Raw genomic sequence first — 20,050 nt, 5'->3', positions numbered from 1 at the left:
CTCAGTAACCGCAAGTGCTACACCCTTCATATTTGGTATGATAGGACACCTTTTGACACACATACTGTACCTCAATAATTATGCACATATCTCATTCTGAGTAAGCCAATAGATCTGGATGTCTGATTTTTGGTATATAGGGATAACTATAGGAGAGAAATTTTTGACCAAATGTCATGTGACCTCGATGACCTTTTACCTAAAATATATGTTTATGTCAATAAATAAGTAACCACAAGTGCTATGTCCTTTGTATTTAGTAGGATGGGAGACCTTATGACAACACATGCTTTACTTCATTAATTATGTACACATCTAATTCTGGGCAAGCGAATAGAGCTAGAGATCTGATTTTTTTGGCATATAGGGATTAATTAGCAATATAATTTTTTTTTCAAAATGTCATGTGACCTCGATGACCTTTGACCTTGATTATACATATATATGCATATCTCAGTAACCACAAGTTCTATACCCTCTAATTTTGATAGGATATTAGACCTTAAGATGTCACATCTTGTACCTCATTTATAATGCGCATATGTATTTCTTGGCTGGCCAATACTGCTAGAGGTCTGATCTTTTTTCCCGATTTAGAACCATAACTTAGACATGCCTCATGTGTTTCAAATTGGGAACAACGACATAGACCTATGTGCCCATAGATCTCAACATATACACTCCAGTGATACTTCTTAATGACCACATTTTCCTGCCCCATCAAGACTATTACTCCTATTACAAGTGGGCACTATGTCATTGTAAATGACTTGTTGAGTTAATGGTTGTATCACAGTATTCAATATATCTAATTCTGTATTTTTTTCCATTTTATATTCTGAATAAATACATTAAACATATTTCACTGTCTCCAGTACATTACATTGAAATATTTTCACTTCATGCACTTTATCCCTTTCACACATGTTCAAATATCTGACCAGAGAACAAACACTAAATAGTCCAGAATGGGAGCTACAGTGTCATTGACGCTATTTTGAAATTAGGGATATATATTTGAATTTACATGACCAAAATTGATGAAACTTGCTATGTACATTAAAGATACTATTATGTAGGCTATTTTATTGACAGGCATTAAGCATTTTTGCTTCAGCCAATTCCTAATGTGTGTATTTAAGTAACTTTCCTAATTAGGGATATATACTTGGATTTATTTGATCAAAGTTTGCATAACATGCTATGTACATTGATGATTATACCAGGTTATACCAATATTTGAAGTCATTCGCACTTAAGTTTTCATGTCAGCTAATTTATAGTTTGCATATCTAATGAGCTTTCAAAGTTTGAATATATAGTTTGAAGGACTTGAGCAAAGGCAATTACACTTGCTATATAAAGTGCTGATACAATGATAGCAGTCAAAGAAAGAAATTATTTTTATTTCAGCTAATTACATATTTTAATACTGAATGACCTATAGAGTTAATCTGTGGTGAATATTGTTCTTTATGTTGATCATAATACTTTCCAATGAAGTTGTAAACATGTAGCAAAGGTTCAAATTTACACATAACTGCAATATATAATGAAACACGTGAGCATTTACAGTTCATATCTAGTTGTTCATAGAAATCAGTAAAACATTATTTACATGCATCCTGAAATCTTGTCAAAATTTTGTCCCTTCATTTCAAATTAACTTTGGCAAATTTTAAAGCTCCATAAGCTGTATTTTTTGCTATTTTTCAGAACTTTTGTTTTGTGGTTTCCCTACACTGTCTGCATCGAATTCCTAAACTCTAATTTAATGCCAAGTGTTTAGCTTATCAACACAACCTATATGAGTACAATCTACATTTTTATTGTTGAAAATTGTATTCAAGTCCAGACTAGAATTCATTCGTAAACAATAAACAATGATCACAACACACATACAAACTGTTGACACAAATGAATTAGGGTCAGACACGGTAGTTGATATACAGAAGCAGAATACTGAAAAACTTGCCACAAGTTAAAGCTTATGTCCCTTTAACTCTTATCTTGCCAAGTTGATATTTCACCATCAGGTCCAGTTGGTTAAAACTAGTGAAGCACAAAATGTTGCCTATGGTGCATTAAAAAACAATTGAATATTTGAAAGCCCTGAAAACATAGATAGTGTAAACATGAATTTTACCAACATAAATGCCAAGTGGGTGAAAGGAAAGTATCGTTTTGGCTACAATACAGCTTTTACTGACTTGGCAAATGGGGAAGTGATACTGTCTGGCAGGAAAAGGGTTGAACTTGTCTCTTTAACTCAAATTACGAGTTATTTCTCTTCTTTTTCAGCGTGGAGGCGGATAGAACAAGAACTAAATCATTCAAGAAAAACAGAAAGAGAAGGTGAGGTCACCATTGTGAACACTTGTCAAAAAAATTAAACTTCAGGAAATATTGTATGTTCCTGAAATGTTACCCAAAGTCATGTTTTGCATTTTTGACGCTTGTGAATTTAAATGTCAAAGCTCGATTCTTGTCATATGAGATAAGTACTTCCAGTATCGCTGTTTTGTGTTTGATAGCACAGTGGATCGTTTTCAGTGAAATAATATCCCCAGGAATCTTAAAGACTTATAGCAATAAACTATCAAGTTCTCAGTTAGTGACTTGTGAAGGTTATGAAAATATTTGCAATGTCATGTTATTCACCAGTTGCGCAGGTGGCAAGTAATGTAGTGATTTGCCTACTAGTTCTGCCTAGGACATCTCCAAAAATAATACAAATTCAAGTCTAAAACAACTGTCACAGTGATAAGTTTAATTTCTCATACTTCAAAAATATATATAGATTATCGATGACTCCTGATCAGATAAACCTTCTTATCAAAAGAAATTTGGAAGAGATACTCGACCTGCCAGTTCATAAAAAATTGGCATACTTTTCACAAATTTCACAATGCCATTGTGAACTGTAAACCTTGGAGAAATGCAACTCATTTACTCTGAGAATTCTTATATTTAGGTAATGTCATGAAAGTTCAACCTGGTTTTGGGTGCCTAATACTTTTGAATATACATTCCAATGTTTTCTGGTACATTGACAGGAATATCTTTATAGTATCTATACATTTTGTAAACCTAGACACGGAAACATTTGACAACCATTTGCAGTAATAGAGCGCGAAGCCACTGCAGTGAACTGCAATAAAACTGCTCACCTAATTAGTTTCAGCTGTAGCCGTGGCGGCTTTGGTGTTGAACAAGGCTACTTGATAAAGACCAAAAAGTCAGCTTGTACAAAGGCAAAACTAGCTCTTTCTGAGGCTCGAGTTGTAAATGAGAGTTTACGATTGGCACCCTGTGTTCAAGATTAACCCTTTTCCTGCCGAGCGCCTTGTCCGTTATTCTCCCAAGTCAGTAGAAAACCGCCCCATAATATGTGCCTGCAAAAGATTGGCTCTCCTGCATGTTATCCTGCCAGGCATTTTGGCAGAAATCGCCCATTTTCAGGGTAGTTTTAGCCGTACTTATACGTGTTAGACTTCGATAATTTCTACATGCCCGTAGACAGGGGAAGGAGCTCAAGGGTTGCTGCAGAAAAAAATTGAGGTCACTGGCTTTGTTTGCCCCTGGGAGTGCGTCATTTTATTGCCGTTTCATGTTTATTTTTTCGGAAATAAACTCCTTCAGTATTACGCACGTCTGCTAGGCACAAACATCACCTCACTCATCTGTTAGTCAGAGACCCTGAGGGTCGTGCTAGGGGTGCAGAAGCACCATCAAACCTGTCCTGTTTCCCCAGGGTAGGGTCAATTGAATACGTACCTTAAACGACTTGGCAGTGTAGCACAAAAACTACGTTTTTGCCGTTGTATTAACGACATGGCTGAGCCATTGAAGCACAGCTCAACGTAGTTTAGCCAGCTCAGTTGGGAGTTGGCTTACGAGTGTTACCGTTCATAACTGACTTAATCGAGTGGTCCTCAGTCAGGTACGGGTTTGTACCGACATGGCTTGGGCTGCAGCTAACCAGTGATAACCAGTCACTACACCCAAGTCTTCAGTTCACTTTTGCGATGCACGGGTGCAACGCAATATGCTTCCATTGTTCTAGCCATCGACGTGTCCACATGCCTGGCAGCCATATTGTACTGCTAGCTGGTTTGCATAACAAAAGCAGTCCCTGCTAAATGCAGGCGGTATCCCCGTACATGTAGCATATTGACCTCATGTCACCTTTTGAATTCTCTGTACGCAAACAGCGTACGTAGTTACCAATGCGTCGGCAAGAGGATACGTTTGCCTGCAAACCAGAGCCAATACTTCGGACGATGGAATAAATAAAAATCCAAAGCTACGTCCATTGAATGGCACGGCCAAGGCGGTGAAGGACGTTGCCTGGCTTGAACTTGCAGAGCTGAAGCCCAGCTTAGTACGTTGGACACCAGTTTTGTAATGGTATTTCCGAGTCGTTCATATCCGTTCCATCGGAGGAACAAGTCGAGCCGTCCCGTCAAAAATACGTTCTCATTTTCAGTCACGCACAACTGAATAGTGACTTTCGTCTCGCACCATCGGCATATCTGCCAAGTCGTTTGCAAGAGGTAGCCTTCTAGATTAGCATTGCCGAGTTGGTCAAGTTCGGCAGCAATCTCTATAGTGCCAGGCAGCCAAGTACGTCCAACTCCGCCAGAAAACGTCACCATGCTATCCTGCCAAGTCCGCTAAAAAGCGGTAAAAAAAACCCAGCCCCCCTCGGGTGTGGGGGACTGGCGGACAGGTTTCTGCACCTTTCCCTGTCTATCGACTCCCTGCGAACCCATTTCGAGGGGAAAAGGCGTTCCTTGTCAGAAAACCTCTCCTCGGATGACCCCTAAACGCACAGGGGATAGCAAAACGTAGTGCCGTCGACTTGGCAGGAAAGGGGGTACCCAAAAAGGCCCGATTTCCACCGGGTTGGGAGAATAACGGTCACCAGTGCTTAGATTCTGGCTACACCGAATTTCAAGCGGATTTTCACCGACTTGGCAGGAAAAGGGTTAAGATACAATGTAACATTACATGCACTGGTCCATGTACAAATCTTTTTTATTTCAACTTCCCCCAGACAAACTGTCTGCATGGGACATACAATGTTGTCGACTTTGCTAGCTGGCTACAGCTGAAACTAATTAGTGTGAGCAGTTTTATTGCAGTTCACTGCAGTGGCTTCACGCTCTATTTAGTCTGTGGGCCAAACCCTGAAAAGGGCTCTAGAAATAGCATTTCGTTGCATAGGGTCTTTGAGATACTTGGTATGAGCTTCAAATATTTGTTTATAGTGTGTGTATAAAGGAAAAAGATACTTAACCCAATAGAATACGGTCACAAGGGAGATTTTTGACCAAAAAATATGCTTTTTCACATATTTTCTCTAAAACAAGGGAGATCCATGCAAGTGTGTTATCCTTCACATGTATTGATTTTTTTCTGAATGTTGTTTACTGGATATTAACAAAAAATTCTTGGAAATTTGAAATATTGACAAGAAATCAAAATTTTTACCAATAACTTGAAATTTCAGTGTTTTTTCCCCAAATTGTAGATATCAGCACAGGTGCATTGCCTTTATCTCATCACCAATATTTTGTACTGCAATATCAAATCTACTCACTGGCAATGTAAATCTAGACGACACAATTTAGAATATTGTACCAAAAACTATTTATTTATAGGTTTTTACCCCAAAATTAAGATATATGTGCCAATGTATTGTGTACAATGTAACTGAAAGAGATATTTGAATTGTGTATTTAAAATTGTTGGCAGGTGATTTTCTTTTCAGAATTTTACACATAAACATGTAGTTTCGACCAAAAATTGATTTTTCTTTCACAATTAAGATGGTCATGCCAATGCATTCTATGTGATGTTCATTGCTGGAGTTCCGTACCGGGTCTACAGAACTAAAAATCAGTTCTTTTCCTGTGCAAAAAACATGAAATGCTCATTACTTTTTCTTATGACAATTCATTTCCTTTTCACTTGTCAGATAATGACCTTAGAATTTAACCATGTAACCAGTTTACATTAATTGAGACAGTAAAATTAATATCAAATGTGGTTTTATTTTTCAAAGGCATCTATCAGTTCATTCATTGTCACTGTCAATGTCTGAAGCGCTGTCATCTCCTGGTTCACTTTCCTCATCGTTCTGTGAGTTTGAACATGAAACACATTGACATAACTCTGTGCATAGCAGGTCCACCTCTCTACAAGAACATCTTGACGAGCATCCAGACTTTTTGCATTTACAGCTTACAAAATTGATGACAGAATCTGGTGCAGGGGGAAGTGTCATCCACTGGATTGATACATCTGAGTCTTGCACTATCCATCCATGTCCATGTGGGCTTGGTGCATCCATTTTGGCCTGCAAACATCGCCTGTAAATTGCTGTTTGGTAGTTTGCACGCTGTGTATGCAATTTCAGACTATCTCTGTTAGGAGGGAGGGCTCCATCATTTTGTGAACCAAGACGAAAGCAATTGTATCTTGCTTCATTTACATCACTGCACCTAATTTGGCCATACACATCACACACAAATGATTCTATTTGTGTGAACAGTTCATCAGAAAGTATCCATGCTGCCCCAAGTTGTTGGAATGTACTTGTATAGTTTATCATTGGCCAGCAACATATTTGCCATCTTCTTCTTGCCCTTGCCTTTGAAAGCACTTACACTGTCACAACCTGAGAATACATGAAGACCAACAAGAGCTTCTGCAGTTCTGTCTCCCAATGCCTCTACTACCTTGTTGATGTGTATTATCTGACCATTTTTGCTGGTTTGATGTAATATCAGCTGGCCTTGTAATTGATGTGCACAGCTCACGGCTAACATGAAGACATCTGTATCAGGACTGCGAACGACAATGTTGTCTACCTCCCCAACACGTGATGCATGTTGAGCATGGAGTAGTAGTCTTGTGTCAGCCTCTTCATGGTCACACTGCAATTCTGGTATTTCAGTTACATCCATGACACCATTTGCTGAACGCAATCTGTAGCAAAGCTCACCCTTGGTAACATACATGGTGATACCCTGCAGGCACTCTGATTCATATTCTTTCCATGATTCAAACAGAAAGAATAGGAGAGATTCTTTATTCTTACCAGAGGCAAGGAACTTTTTTAATTGCCTTGGCATGTTCAGGGATGGACGTGTGATACGAATCTCATTGAAGGTACCAGTGGTGGCTCGACGTTTTCTTTCTGCATTCTTTATGGATGGTTCTCTGTACTGATCAATGACAAAGTCTATTCTTGTGGCGCCATACTTTGATGCGATTGCTCTCAACTGGTAAAATATGCTGGCTGCGAATTCTCCAAAAGTAGCTTGCACTTTACTTTGCATCTGTATTAAGGCCATGGCATCGACTAGAACAGCACTCTTTCCTTCGAGATTATGGTCCACAACTGCATCTGGAAAGGTGGATTGAAGATGATGAGCCAGGACAGCCTTGTTTGTCTTCGTCATTGTTTCATCAAAGTTGGCTAACATTGCTGGGACATGGCCAAGGGGATAAGTCATGACCTCACGAAGATCAAGGTGTCGCACCTGTGCAATGACAAGCATCCTCCCAAGAAGATTACGGTTTTCTTTCACTGATAGCGAACTCATGGTAACTTTGGACTTTGCTTTCTTGGCAAGATCAGCGAATGTCTTACCCCTCAGGACAGACATTTTGTCAAACAAATCCTTTGATCCATGTGTTAAACGCTCCTTATTAAATTGTTGGTAAGCCTCTTCACCTTTGAAATATGCAGTGGTGAGGTCTGTTGTGATTTCTTCACCAGCCAATGTACCAGCTGTAAGATGAACAAGCAGGTCATCACTATCACCAATAAATGGTGACCCCATCGACAGCAATGTTGATATCACCTCTTGTACATCAGATTCATCTCTCTTCATCCTGGCTTGTGTCAGGTCTTTGTGATCTGACTGCTTGTCTGTCTTACCAGCTTGGGTGAAGCAACCTGATGCAATAGCTGAACGTGCTGGATGACTGAGAATCCATCGGTTGAGAGCACCTTTGTTTCGTGTGAAACCAACCAGTCCACCTTTTGTCTTTGACTCACGATTGAAAGTTTGTTCAATAATTTGATCACATGGAGTCATTGAAAATGGATGGTCATCAGATCGCTGCACGGCAAACTCACCTTCACAAAATTTCTCATATACGTTTGGGTGTGTTTGAGGCAAAGCTGACATTTCTTGTAGATACACCGGAAGATAGCGTGAATAGTTAACTCTACCATACGCAAAGTACCATAGTAACATCTTTCTTAGTGTGGATAGATGTAAATGCCAGTTACCCTCACGTGTTGCGCGAATGAAGAGGAGTAGAAGCTGTACCATTTCCAAATAGGAATTCCAGAAAGCATAATTGATGTTACTTTCACAGCACTTCTGTACATGGTCTGCGTATTTCTGTTGTAATAGCTTAATATCTTCTGTCTCCACTTCATCGATGAGCGAATTGGGGAAGCTTTCACGAAGTTGGATAAGGCTAGTGATCACTCTTAAATGTTCCTCTTCAGTCAAGCTGTCAAGGAATTCATTGAAGCGGACACGGTGCATGGCCTCTGCAACCAGTTTATGGCAGCGAACACTTCTGTTGTAATGGTGGCCACTCATACACCATTGGCAGAGCCTTGGGCTAAAATACCGGATTCTATCATTATATCTTCTAACCCAGCATCTCTGAAGCGCTTTCCTATTGTAGACAGAAATGACAGAGCTGTGTGAAACTCTCCAAGACGTAGAATTAGACGTTGTGTATACTCTTCATTCTGCCAGCGTATCTCTTGTGCTTTTGAGTAAATTGCTTGATCCATGGTGACAACAATACTTTGCAGGCTGAGCTTATTGGCGATGTCAACACTTCTGCTGAGTATTGTGTTTACGGTAGACTTGTCTGTTGGACTGGCATCAATCACCGGCAGGTAACCAATTTTGCTGACAGGTGGGGTGACACTGCCTGACAGTTTCTGATTAAATCCAGTCCATGAGGGTAAAAGGTTGCACTCCTCTCCCTCAACCTAAAAAGTAAGAAATAAAAGTAACACACTATGACTGGGATGTTAAAACATAAAAAATTATTTATTCATAGAACTTGACATGTTATCTGAAATACACAACATACAATGTATACTACCTGCACTGTCTTGCATAACCAGAATGCCAAGTCTTTCTCAATGGAATTTTTGTTCTCTGCCCTGATTCTGGAAAATTTCATCCACATTAAAGCCTACAGGTAGATTGAAAAATTAAGCTTTACTCTAGGGCAGTGTAACATTATAGTGGCGTAACAATATTGTCAAACTGCAACAATTCTTTTCCAATATATATATAGTGCTGTTTATATAATGTTTGGGAAATGAAAATACAAATATCAGTGTATTATCAGTAATATTATGTTGTTTAACACAGGGGAGATTTAATATGTAAATAAGGGGATATTAACAGGATATAGGAGTATGGATGGGCATGTGTAAAATGTCTTTGTATTAATTGTTTAAAAACCTTTTTTAATTGTTTATGAAAGAAAGGGGTTTTTAAAAACACATTTGATGTATAATATTGTGCATGTAAAACTTTGAGATGTAAATGAGTTGTGCATTTATTTGTGCTACTTACAACGATAATGTTTGACCATGCCTGCATCGAAGACAATTAGTGACTGTGATGAGCATATAGTTCATAATGTAAAACCTGACAGTGCAGGGCCATGGCGTGGTCTGCCATGGTATTCAATAATATTGGTGGGTGGAACTTGAAGCGTCCTTTGCTTTGACTTGGTGACTGCTACTGATATCGAAGGGTTGCTGTCATTGTCATCTGTGTCATCTCCAAGATTTCTCTGAATTACAATTCCATTTGTATTGTGAGTTGTTCCTTTCCCTAAAACAGAAATTGTGTCAGAAGATGTTGTTTACACTAATGATCTACTTGGGAAAATAAAGACAACACCAACAGTAAAAGATTTTCAATTTCATAAATAAATGCAGAACTCATGTGATATTTGAGACCTGAGTAATCAGCTGTACTTACCACTGAGTGTCTCTTCACCAAATCATTATTATCCCATACCAATGTTGTAAAGACATCTTGACAAAAACCTGGTGGCAAACCATCACCATGGAGTTGTTGGATAGCTAGTGCTGTGTCATGCTCTAATACTTTAGAGTGTGAAACACAGTGCCCTAAACCATTGAGCAATCCTATCAATGATGAAGATCCAGTCACATGACGAACTGCCATACCAAGTGACAAGTGTTTAGGGGTGAGTTTCCGTCCTTGAGAAGACAAGAACATCATGTCCTGACAAATTGATAACAATTTGTTCTCAACATCAGCTTGGACATCAACACGATCTTGTGAGTGAAAGTCCTGTGATAGGCCAGTACACCATGCCAGGAAATTAAAAAGTTTGGTGGGTACAATATCTCTACTTCTTTGGATTGTTAGATCTTCTGCCCGAGGAGGCCATGCTGCAACACCTTGAGCTTTCTCTAGAGTGGCATGAATATTCAGGCAGAGTGAATCATCTCAAGCATTTCATGCTGCTGACTGTTAGAGTGTGCTGCAAATGACTGTGACTCTGCTTCATCTTCTTCGCTTTCAGAATCTGTATGAGTAATGTTCAGGATCCGGCCTCCTGAATCTGATTCTTTGTGAGCCATTACCAGTTCACATTTTTGCATGTGAGGTCGAAGAAACTTGATTTTATCACCAAATCGTTGTTTGAGTCTTTTTTTTAAATACATGTTTTTGTATGATGATGCATCAATATCTTCAATGTCATTGATCATTTTAATGAAGATATTTTTCAACACGTTGATTGGAACAACTTCATCATTATCTATTAGTCTCCTCTGCACTACTTCATCACAAAATTTTTTGAAGGATGGTGCGTACATGATACCACTTTCTTCCTCTGTTTTCTTCTGGTATGAATAAGTGACACATCTGACATAACTTTGATAGCATGATTTGTGATACTTCACTTCAATACTGACCAAGTCTTGACCTCTCAACTGCAGTAGAAGTTTCTCGTCTTTCCTAAATTCGGCAGCTTTAAGTAATGTACGTCCGTCGGTTTCACAGGCGACAAGTCTTTCATTTGACCTCTTTCTTGAAAAAGGGTCAACCCTTCGTTTCTCACCCTTGCATAATATACACATCGGTGGCAGTACGTGAATACTTCTCCGCTTGGCTGACGAAATGGAACTTGAACTAGGGTTTGACCTTAAGTATCGCTTTACAGGAGACACTTGTTGTTCACTCTCATCATTCAGTTCCGTCGGTTCACTTGTGGCAAGCGTTTTACGTAGCTTACCTTTCTCTCTGCGTTTCTCTGCCTGTGCCAGCCGACGTTTACCAGTGAAACGCTGATAGCACCCAAGGTGAAAGCCGGACTGATCTCGTGCTTCAGGATCCAACTGGAGTGCAATTTCCCGCTCCAAGCCATCAGAGCTTTTCCAAATCTCAGCGCATTCGATTAATTTTGCCCAAGAGTGGTCAGTAAAAGCCTTGATCGGCTCGTCTTGTATGTCAGCGACGTGACACACACATTCCATGCTTGTGGAGGTGGCCATTTTGAAAGGATATGTATCGGACGACGTGATTGGCTCATTGATGCCTCCACCAATGAAAACGCTTGTTACCCACAAGCTTTAACGTCGATGATGACCTTTGACACCTATTAGCATATATTATATATTTTTAACTTTTCCGCCAAATTTCACGCAATCGGACAAACTGATTTGGGTTAAGTATCGTTTTTCTATTTCTTTATGGTGGGAATTCATCATTTCAGCTGATTTGATTTAAACTTGAGTGTCCAGTGATCTTTTTGAAACGATAGCCCGGGTCGTCCCACAGACTAATTACTGAAAAGGGTAGTACAACCATTTCCAAAGCGTAGGCTTAGGAAAATGACCCTTTTGAACAAATCTTACCATTCAGCTTAAACATAATGTCAAATGAGGTGTATAAAATCAATATCCCAATTGCTGTAGCCTGCGATCTCAGAAATATTTTGAATATTTGAATTTTGTGTTCAGTGCATAATACAGAATGAGTGGCTTGTGTTATTTTAATCAGATGTTTGTCAGTGGTTTTGAAAAGTTTTGGAAAGAAGTTTCTCATTACTCTCTATACATGAATAGTGCGGTCTAAAGCAGGAATTCTGTTGGTATGCTAACAAGCACAGCAGTACCTTGCAACAATGTGATCTGGTGATGTACAGCATCTTGAATATAAATAGACAAAGGTTACCTTGCCTGCACTTCCTATGCCAAAGTGAATGGTCTGTTCTCTGCACCTACAATATACTTTTCCTCTGTGGGTGTAATTGCAATAATGATCAAAATGTGTGTGTGTGTGGGTGTGTGTTTTGCTTTGTTTTTACATCTACCTTAAACAACTGTACTTTTTAAATCAAATCTGTGTATTGTTATGGAAAGTGCACTGAGACGCAGTGTAGTGCGCTCTTTTACAAGAAATGAATTATTATCATTATTATTATTATTAATTTTATTGAAAAACCCTGTGTATCCATGTGTTCAGACACGGTGCCTCTGTGGAAGGACCATAGTTCAGAGCACAATTTAAATCAACCAAAATTCAACAACTTGTCGTGATGCAGAAGTAAAGTGTGATGAAAAGATTTAAAACTGTCTCATAAGCTTAAAGCATGATTTAGAATCATTGAATCATTGTCAAGTTAATGTGCCTCTTCTCACCAAAGTAAATTTTATTGAAAAATGCTTTCTGTCAAAAGAGACCTCAAAGTATAGTACTAATCCAAGTTTACAACTAGTGTGTATCACTTAAATTGTAAGGGGCAACGTCAAAAGTTTGATGTCAGATAAAAAACTTAATCCTTTTATTTTGGGTGGGGAGGGGGTGACCCCAAAAAAGTTTTATCCGACAAATTGATTTAAGGATGTACGAGCGGTACGCGCGCGTGGAATTTGTCACTTCCCATAGGATTACATTGAAATTTGCTGGAAAATCAATTTCTACTAATGTCATTTTCATGAAAATTTGCACAAAGCTCAGTCTAGAGAAATAAATAATACTGATCAAATAAAATTATCTGGTCACCGCGCTAAATTTTGAGATAAACAGCATTGAATTATTTCGTCCATAGAAAATGCATCGGTGAAAAAATGCTGACTCAGCATTTTTTCTCACAAATGGCAAAATTCATGGTCATTTATCTCACAAAACGATCGCGGTGACCCGTATATTTTATCACAACATTTTGATAATACTTACAAAGGAGAATCCAAAAATTGGCAATTTAGAGAAATGACATTACTTTTAATTTTACCCGATCGTACATCCTTAAGGTCTCATCTTTGAAAGCAGAAACCTGGATTTTATTTGTATTGTTCTTGTTCAGTCATCGATAAACTTCAAGTTTGTTGTTAACATTGTTGTATTTTAATTGGATAAAACACAAAATTAAAATGTGTTCTCAGTGTTAATGAAGTGTTGTTTTAGTCGTTCTTTATTTCACCCCATAAATGACTGGTCCTTTGCTTCGCTTCACATAGAAAGAGCCTGCCAATAGGTTCAATATATGTCGATTGAGTTTCTAGGGGGATGGGGGGGGGGGGGGTTTCGGGGGAAACTAAGGGAATTAATTTTTTTATCCTACATTCAACTTTTGACATCGCCCCTAGTTTTAATACAGTGTATATCTTAATTACAAACTTCATACAGAACCACTGATAGGCTTATCATTGCTGATATCTTGAATCAGTTGTGCTACTTGTTTGAAATAGTTTTGAATTTTGAGTGCATCAATGATTAGCCATCCTTTCACTTGGTAGTTGTGAAATGTCATCTCTCTCTAGAAAGATAATTGTTTTCACAAAACTGTAAAAGGAAGGAATTTATTTTGTATGCATGTCAAGTAAAAAAGTAAGCTTTTATAACCAGTAGTCTCCTGTACAAAGGACTCACTCAAGTTATAACTCTTTCAATCCTCTGGAGAAGTCCCACTTTGCAACAGAAAATAAAACTAAAAGTGACATTCCAAGATTTGTTTGCGAATGGTCAATTCTAAGCAGTGAATAAAATTATGAGTAATCACGCTTTTCTATTAGGGAAGTTTCAGTCAACAGAGAAATTAACCATCTTTGTCTGTATGGTGATTATAAGTAGTTGATCACAACAGAAAGTAACAGTTTGTTTGAGTGTTTAGGCAATACATGTACCTCGCAATACTGTGATAATCCATGGTTGATGCAGTAATTTGATAATCCATGGTTGATGTAGTAATTTGATAATCCATGGTTGCTGTAGTAATTTGATAATCCATGGTTGATGTAGTAATTTGATAATCCATGGTTGATATAGTGATTTGATTATCCATGGTTGATGTAGTAATTTGATAATCCATGGTTGATGTAGTAATTTGATAATCCCATTCATGTAGTTGATGTAATGATTTGACAATCCATGGTTGATATTGTACATGTAATTTGATAATCCATGGTTGATATACAATGTAGTAATTTGATAATTCATAGTTGATATAGTGATTTGATAATCCATGGCTGATGTCGCATTTTGATAATCCATGGTTGATGTTCTAATTATGGTTGATATATCATGCAGTGTTCTCCCCAGGAAAAAGGTGAAGGGTAGCGGCTAATTTGCATAACATTTACATATATAATTTGCATAATATTACCATGAATTTGAATATATGCAAAGACACAACACACACACACACACACACACACACACACACACACACACACACACACAAATACAAAAATATTGAGTCAAACCATATAGTATTTTCCTTGAAAAATATGCCCAAACTTTTATTCCTGATAAGTCAACAGAAATAGAGAAAATATACATGAAAAATTGTACTTCTTGCAAAGTTTGCACAGCATACGAATGTGAAAAAAATAAATATGAAACTCTTACATTTGATTAATAAAACTCACATAAATTTCTCGCTCTTCTTATGAACGATCACCAGAGAAGACACAAAGTCGTATGACCAATCGAATATTCTATGTCAGACTTCGATCACGCACAGTCCACTATTAGCTAAACCTGTACGTGCGCAAGACTCACCGTCACAAATCCACGAATCGAGCAGATCAGATAAGAGGTTATTGGGTTGTTCACAACGCACAAATAATAAATAAAACTGTTGGAAATGATTCGCAAGATTTTTGTGCAGCAGCGGCTGCTGTACGTGATCCACACTGATCGTTGAAACGTAGCAACTAGCTCCCACAATGAAATGTGAACAAGTTTGATAGCCGCCATTTTGAATGGACCAAATGTGACCTCGCTGTAAAGTCGAGGGCAAGTTGAAGTTTGCAAAGGTTAATGCATCAGCGAAACTATTCAGAAACGAGATAAATAATTAAAATTTCTTTTTAAAATACCCTTTTTTATTATATATACCACAGCACACGAATTCTATAGACCGAGAAAAGCATTCTCGTCACCATCTCGAGAGAAGTGACCCCGACTATTGGATTACGTACAAAATCTCGTCCCCCCCCCCCCCCCCCCCCACGTCGGTCGTGCTGCTATAAGCCAGGACTTCATGTTGAACATTGGAGCTGCCGATTTGCGAGGCATGATTTCGTTGGTCTCGATGAAAAATGGTGCTGAAGGCACGTTTCTACACCGTTTAAATGCAGTTTCCAGCAAGTGCTTGTATTATTTCTTTAGTGCCATGCTGTTAATTGTTGATCAAAGACCGTGTTTTCCATCTACCATTTTGCCCGTGATAAGACGGATACTACACAGATTGCCTCGTGTCTGTCGTTCACACCCTTGATTGAAATAAACTGGGCAAAGTTTCATTGTAAATAGTAATGACACTTCCCTTTTCACGCTTGCTTTTTAGCGACTTCACACACTAAGCTTGCCTTTTAGTGACTTAACACACTACGCGTGCACACATTTTCACATATACGTTCTCCACTCACACGGACTGTTTGTTGACAAACTGTGAATGAAGCTAGTCAAAACAAGGGTATCGGAAACTTTCCAAAGCGTAGTGAACATGGGAAGCGTAGCGGGGCAAAGTGTAAGCGTAGCGGGGCCGCTACGCTAAACTGCCTGGGGAACACTGTCATGCTAACAAAGCATTCCCAGTAAGACCGTCATTACAAAACATTCGTACTTGTTCCACTTTTCAAATTAGCCAGTGTACCTATACTGTTATTAGGCCAAAAAAAATAAATTGTGCTTATCCAATAACATTGTTTTCAAAAATAGAGTAGGTAGGTGGGCAGGAATTTTTTTTTCCAAAATATTTTTCATTTTAAATTTGCGTTTTTCAAAAGTTCAGGGTGGTCAAACACTGGCCTCAACATTTCCAGAAAATGTATCATATACATGTATATAAAAGGAAAAAAATTATAAAAGACATCCTCGTTCAAGCAAAAATCATATGCCAAGTTTCAAACGCGTGATTTTACAGGTTTTTTTCTTTTTTTAGCGACGAAGTTACGTAACTGAGGAAGCTTATAGGGTTGGGAGAGGCAAAATTGACGTCATTTCCGGCAACAACTTCCGTAAAACTATTTTGTCACACCACGTGATCACCACTTCCGTAAAACTATTTTGTCACACCACGTGTTCAGTGTTATCTAACGACTATGGCATACCATTGCGCTGCACACTCACTATCACGAAAATAGTATCGTGTTGAATTGACATTATAATTGGACTTAGAGCGTACGTTTGAGTGTATTGGCTTACATGAAAATGCGATAGACAATGATGCATTTACGTTAGAACGTCCATGCTCGATCAAATTCGTTTTGTTCTGTCAGTGTAAATTACGAGATTGGTGGATGTGGACGGACATCTTGCGTGCGTTTGGTCTTTGTCTGACATGCATGTCGTTTCGATCTCCTTTTTACTGTGCAGGGGAGAATGAATTACGTTCCTCATGGGTTTCAAATATGTAAAAAAAATACGAAGTTTTGAGTGGATTTACGATTTCGTTTGCAAAATTACGAGCGAAAATTTCAGCTTCCCATTTCATCGGCGACCGTGCAAGAAACCTCAGTGTACCTCCATGATCACATGTTGTACCACACAAACCTCTGAAACACTCAGTGTGTAAGCGTGTGGAAATTTTCGTAGTGTTTTTTCTCATTTAATTTGGCAAATTATCAGCAAAAACCTCAATAATTCAAGGTGACCCTTTCTTCTCAATCGCTTCCTGGAGTTTCAAAGTCATACCAACGAAAATGAGTGAAAAATTTCGGTGCAAAAATCGTGCATCGGCGAGAGTAGAGACTGAGAGTATTCATACAGAAATAGCCCATGATTCGAGCTTGGTTTTCGTGTTTTTCGTATGAATTTTAACCAAATAGTCGTTTTTTAGCGGGTTTTGAAATTTTTAAAGCATCTAAAAACATTAAAATGACTTTTCATTAACAAACGAAATAAAAAAATAGAAATTCAATTATTTATCTACAAAATAAAAATATTTTTGGCAAGTGAATCATGCAGCTAAAAAGTGAACAATCAATGTTTCGGACGAGTACGTACGTGTGAGCGATTTTCGTGGGGATTCCCCGACCGTTCGTTCATTGCCGTGGCGCTCGAATACGCAGTCAGTTTCTGTGAAACGGGATGAAATTTTCTTTTAGGCGAGGCGTTACAAGTTACTCTTGAGAAAAATTACTTATTTATCAGTTGTTGGTTTACTGTTTAATGACACATGTTTTTGATTCAATCAAATCAAAATCACTGGTTCTGTCTCAGGGCCTCTCAGCTAGGCGACTGATGCCGTATTTGTGGTTCGAATCCGATTGAAACTATCCGTATTTTCTTTCCTGGGTCGGTAACACTGCTGGTGGACAGAATTGTCCCCGAGGTTATCGTTCGCCCAGTTAAAGCGATGAAATTCGTTTCTTCGCTTCGATAAAGTGTGTATGTGCGATGTATGATAGTGAGCATGCGTGTGTGAGTGCTTCACGAACTCTACAACGTGTTGAAAGGTCTCAGTCAGAAAAATGTAACAACTTAGCCGGCTATTGAACCACTCTTTTTTGGAGTGGAGATTTAGCCGACTGGTTCTGTCTCAGGCCTCTCAGCTAGGCGACTGATGCCGTATGTTGTGGGTTCGAATCCGATTGAAAACTATCCGTACTTGTTGACCTGAAAACAACGATAGTTAGTACTCTTTTTCAACAGACTTTTAGTATTAAAGTAGCTGCGGTAACAGCTGTCAAAATACTATCGTTTTCAAAGTACATTTTGAGTGAACTTTGTAAATGAACATTCTGAACAATCGTGTAATGTTATGCTTGGATTTTTGTTGCTTTTGAGGTTTATTCGTGGTTTTTAGCTCATATTTGGTTTTATATAAAATACCAAAAAGAGCTTATATGATGAGTCTAAGTGGCGTCTGTGTCTGTATATTTGTGGGTATGTGCGGATGTATGTCCGTCACACACAAAGGCTCCCATACCGCCAAAGCTACCGTCTCAGTATTTGGTGTACAGGTAGATGTAGGGGTTGAGATGTGAATTTGTTCAAATGAACACGTCAGTGTCAAAAATGTGCAAATGAGGTAAGAAAAAGCAAAATTCTGCAAACAGGCTTGAAACAGGCTACTCCACTGACTTGAGTCATTTCCTGTCATTGTCATTGAACTGTTACATATTAACAGACCTGCTCAAACCATATGCAGTAGAGGGGAGGAAGACCGTCAGTAGAGGGGAGGAAGACCGTCTATGGTCAAACTAAGGGGGGCCAGCTGCCTTTCTGCTATGCATGTTGCTAAAGTTGACCCCCAGTACCTAAAGTTTCAGACCTTATTACTTTTGTCATTCTTGTTTTTCTGGTTTAAATATTTCTTGTTGTTTTTCTGGTTGTACTGTGCAGAAATCATTGTCATAACATCAACGTAGAATTTTCCTGCACTGAACAGATAGAAACAACATTTATTGTTGATCTTTGGTACCCATACTGGTATATACCAATTCTGATCAAATTTGAGCGACACCGTCTAATTGCGGTATTTTTTATAATTATTGTTTAAGTTAGTTATATTTTGAATTTCTTTCCATCATCAAACATTGACAAGTAAGCTTGTAAAAGTAGCCTTAAATCACTTAAATTAGAATTATGTGTTACTTTCTGGTTTTGTAATATGTAAAGAAATAGGTTGATTTCTTTTGATCCTTTCCACTTATTGGTATGTTTTCCTGTTTAAAGTTACTAATATCCTTAACTTAGTCTCGACAATCTTAGATAAAAATGAAACAATTGATTTAATTCAATAAAAAGAAACTTATTGTGACACAGTTCAGTCATTTTCATAACTCTGGTTCAAAATTCAGTGTGCTATACTCATATCTTGGCAGTGCTGAACTCTTCTGTCATAGTATCTGCAATTGAAGAATTACTTCACATAGAATAATTTGTAAATGTAAATCAGTGCTGTTGAAGATTATTTAATTGTCAGGGTGTTGCCAAATCTTGTGTGTATATAAGTATGTCCGGTTCTGAGATGAGCTGTATTGGCATACAAAAGGAATTTGTTAATAACTGACAATTTAATTAATACAATCAATTTTGAAATTTACTCAAAACTTTTGAGACTGAATTTGTAATTTACTAAGAATTTTTCGGAAAATAGAGGGGAAACAGACATAACAGTGTGATGGGCGGACCAGAAATAGTCCAGTCAAAATATGAAATGACCCACCACAAATTGCAACAGAATTTATTTTTTCACTACTCACCTCAGAAAAACCCATAGAAAAACATATCAAAAGTCTTCCAAAATCCAAGGAGTGGAAAAGTGCCTAATTTGCATAAATTCAAAATGGCCGCCCCGGTATTATAGGTTCAATGCTTTTGGCCACTTACTGCCCAATATTGGTCCGATTTTGGTAATTTTTTTTTATTTCCATGTACCTTGTACATTTTCATCATATTTTAGACATGTTTACAAAAATTCCATTGTTTTTATTTACAAAACAGGAACATAATTGTAAAACAATGGTATTCTCACACACTATGTCTTCTAA

The 20,050-nt window shown here is 38.1% G+C and overlaps 2 protein-coding genes across 3 annotated transcripts in view; one reads left to right on the top strand and one right to left on the bottom strand.

Annotated features, from left to right (window-relative positions):
• Window positions 1–20,050, top strand: part of LOC139150805 (mapk-regulated corepressor-interacting protein 1-like) — a 74,554-nt gene that overhangs the window by 36,700 nt on the left and 17,804 nt on the right. For both annotated transcript variants that reach the window (XM_070723200.1, XM_070723201.1), the window contains exon 4: window positions 2,302–2,355. In XM_070723200.1, the coding sequence (XP_070579301.1) occupies window positions 2,302–2,355 (54 nt within the window). The remainder of the gene's footprint in view (window positions 1–2,301; window positions 2,356–20,050) is intronic.
• Window positions 5,649–9,246, bottom strand: LOC139150800 (uncharacterized). Its single transcript, XM_070723192.1, has 2 exons — window positions 9,154–9,246; window positions 5,649–9,037 (listed from the first exon to the last, which is right to left on the bottom strand). Exon 2 carries the CDS (start codon window positions 8,631–8,633, stop codon window positions 6,564–6,566), a length of 2,070 nt encoding a protein of 689 aa, XP_070579293.1. The 5' UTR covers window positions 8,634–9,037; window positions 9,154–9,246; the 3' UTR covers window positions 5,649–6,563.

Source organism: Ptychodera flava, chromosome 15 (genome assembly GCF_041260155.1).
Source record: "Ptychodera flava strain L36383 chromosome 15, AS_Pfla_20210202, whole genome shotgun sequence".
NCBI lineage: Eukaryota > Metazoa > Hemichordata > Enteropneusta > Ptychoderidae > Ptychodera > Ptychodera flava.
This window is presented reverse-complemented; position numbering and strand designations above follow the sequence as displayed.

Excerpts from the sequence above, each read along its gene's own strand:
- LOC139150800 (XM_070723192.1), bottom strand. The coding sequence starts at position 8,633 with ATGAGTGGCCACCATTACAACAGAAGTGTTCGCTGCCATAAACTGGTT.